Source organism: Triticum aestivum, chromosome 7D, assembly GCF_018294505.1.
Source record: "Triticum aestivum cultivar Chinese Spring chromosome 7D, IWGSC CS RefSeq v2.1, whole genome shotgun sequence".
NCBI lineage: Eukaryota > Viridiplantae > Streptophyta > Magnoliopsida > Poales > Poaceae > Triticum > Triticum aestivum.
The window spans coordinates 178,390,118-178,393,085 of record NC_057814.1 but is presented as its reverse complement, the minus strand read 5'-3'; the positions used below and the strand labels follow the sequence as shown (position 1 = coordinate 178,393,085).

General features: G+C 48.9%; 1 protein-coding gene across 1 annotated transcript; it reads left to right on the top strand.

The window, feature by feature from the left end:
* Nucleotides 1–1,408: 1,408 nt before the first annotated feature.
* Nucleotides 1,409–2,519, top strand: LOC123169448 (nuclear transcription factor Y subunit B-8-like). The gene has a single exon (XM_044587329.1). It carries the CDS (start codon nucleotides 1,468–1,470, stop codon nucleotides 2,347–2,349), a length of 882 nt encoding a protein of 293 aa, XP_044443264.1. The 5' UTR covers nucleotides 1,409–1,467; the 3' UTR covers nucleotides 2,350–2,519.
* Nucleotides 2,520–2,968: the final 449 nt, after the last annotated feature.

The window sequence follows — 2,968 nt, the reverse complement described above, 5'->3', positions numbered from 1 at the left end:
TGATGCTTTGGCGCCACCACAACATGTACAGCAGAAGGCCGAAGTGGGGTGGGTGTTACCTCCATCCGGCTGGACAAAATTGAATGTTGATGGTAGCTATGTACCATCAACAGGAGCAGCTGGAGGAGGCATGGTCCTGCGGTCAGACCGGGGAGCCATAATTTTCACTGCTTGTAGGGAAATTCGCACATGTGATAATGCCCTGGAAGCCGAGTTGGCTGCATGTAGGGAGGGGCTCGAATTGGCCCTACACCGGTCTGCCTTGCCCATTATCATTGAGATGGATAGTGTGGAAGCTGTGAATATGCTGAACGCTTCGAGAAGGGACCGCTCGAGGCACCGCGTGCTAGTTGAGGAGATCAAGAGGATGAAGAATGCTGAAGCTAGGGAGATCTCTATTACTTCTATTAGTCGTTCGTAAAATAAAGTTAGCCACGCTCTTGCAGAGTATGGCAGGAGTACCCCCCCCCCCCCCGACTGCGGTATGGCTGGGCTCGAGTATGCGTGACATTGTAAACTTGGTTATGGCTGATTTGCCTCCTTGAGTAATAGAAATCTCCCTTTTTCCCGCAAAAAAAAATTATATCACCATGTCTTGTAGCCATGATATAAATAAGAAGACAAATTCAAAATAGAGGGATTACAGTAGCTTAGTTGGTTGTTTATTATGCATGGAAATAAGAGGTCTTGGTTTAATTCAGTATCTCCTAATAGCATTTTATTTCAGCATATTTTGTAACTTTTTTTCTTGTACTTTTCTCTTTGTATTGTATCTGTTTTTCTTCTCTCTTTCACCTTTATTATATATTATTGACATTACTACACACCTTCTACTGAATGTTCATTTGCTTATAATTTTATTAAAAAATATAGTAATTTTTTAGGTTTGATAGATTTTATTTTAGATCCAGTCTCTTTTTCCTTGTAAATTTTTTCCTTGCAATTTTATAGATTTGATTACGGATTCAATCTCTTCCTTTCTTGTAATTTCATACATTTTTCTTGTTCTGGATATTCATCTTCAAAATCCTGTGCCGCCACTGATTTGGTTGTCATTATGTTGTAGCTTTGTTGCCTTGTGTTTAATGTACCATTTCAGTTTCAAAATGACCTGTCTACACGTCATGAGAAAAGAAAGGAAAAAAAAAACTACGTACATTTACAGCCCTCACCACCAACTGTTATAATCACATTTATACATGATTTATCGTTTTCCTCTGATTAATAGTCTGATACAGGAGTACATTATCTGTTAAAGGTGATGTCTTTGCCAGAACCTCTCAACTAAATGGACACTTGTCCGTTTGATCGGAAATACAAAGGACAGCTAAGCCAGCACCTAATACCTATCTCAGCCTATTTAACACACTGAAACAAGTCGATCAGAAGCACAGCACTTACAACTCAACCAGCAAAGCCCTAAAGTCAAGTGCGACTACCTGCATTGCACCTTGGCTAGCTCTAGCCATGGAGAACGCCGACGTCCCCAACGGAGCAACGGCGCCGGCGCCTACCCAGGCGACCCCGGTGGTGAGGGAGCAGGACCGGCTGATGCCCATCGCGAACGTGATCCGCATCATGCGTCGCGCGCTCCCTGCCCACGCCAAGATCTCCGACGACGCCAAGGAGGCGATCCAGGAGTGCGTGTCGGAGTTCATCAGTTTCGTCACCGGCGAGGCCAACGAGCGGTGCCACATGGAGCACCGCAAGACCGTCAACGCCGAAGACATCGTGTGGGCCCTAAACCGCCTCGGTTTTGACGACTACGTCGTGCCCCTCAGCGTCTTCCTGCACCGCATGCGCGACCCCGAGGCGGCAACAGGTGGTGCCGCTGCAGGCGACAGGCGCGCTGTGACAAGTGCACCTCCCCGCGCGGCCCCGCCCGTGCTCCACGCCATGCCGCTGCATGCTCAGATGCAGCGTCCGATGTACGCGCCTCCGGCTCTAGTGCAGGTTCAGAATCAGATGCAGCGGCCAATTTACGCGCCCCCAGCTCCGATGCAGGTTCAGAATCAGGTGCAGTGGCCCATGTACGCTCCCCCGCCTCCGGTGCAAGTTCAGATGCAGCGGGGCGTCTACGCGCCCCAGGCTCCGGTGCAGGGGTACGCCGTCGGGATAACGCCCGTGCGGGCGAACGTCGACGGGCAGTGCCAGGTGTTCGGCGGAGAACGTGCCGTGGCCCAGCAATACTACGGGTACGGATACGGGGAAGGTAGCAGCAACGGAGGAGCCTGTGCCGACGAGGAGAGCTCGTCCAACAGCGTGCCGGTGCCGGGGAAGGGCACCGGAGAGCCGGAGCCAGAGCCAGCAGCAGAAGAATCGCAGGGCAAGCCCATCCAATCTGGGTAACCGCGTGGGCAGCGCGCGTTAGCTTCTGCGTCCTGCGTACTGTAATAATTTGCCGTGTTGATCCGGCCATGGTTTGTGGTTATAGCTGGTTTGTGTGTGTACTTCTTACCTAATGCGGGCTTGTCCTCTAGTAATTCATGTACTCTTTGTTGTTGAAGTTATCGTTGCTTAATTTGGTTTCCCTTACTTTGGCTACTCACAATTGATGATCCGATGAAAAACTGCATTTGTTTCCAAAAGGGTTTTCGACCTCAGTATCGTTGTGATGTAGAATGCAGTACACAATATTTTGCGTTGCAAATTGTAGCTCCGTATAATGTCACGAATATGTCATGTTCACGGGTCATATTGTAGCTCCGTATAATGTCACGAATATGTCATGTTCACGGGTCATACGGTCTCTCACGCTCAAATAAAAGTCATACTCTCTCTATCTCTCCATCTATCTATCTCTATCTCTCACTCTCCAGCCACATGTACGTACGTATGTGCATCGGTTAGCAAAGTGGGCATGAATGAGTTTGGCGTGACATACGTACTTCGAAGCATTTGGCCTGCGATGACATCTTGCATGCATAGCTGGAAAGGGAACTGTCTGACGTTGGTGTACTGATGGGGC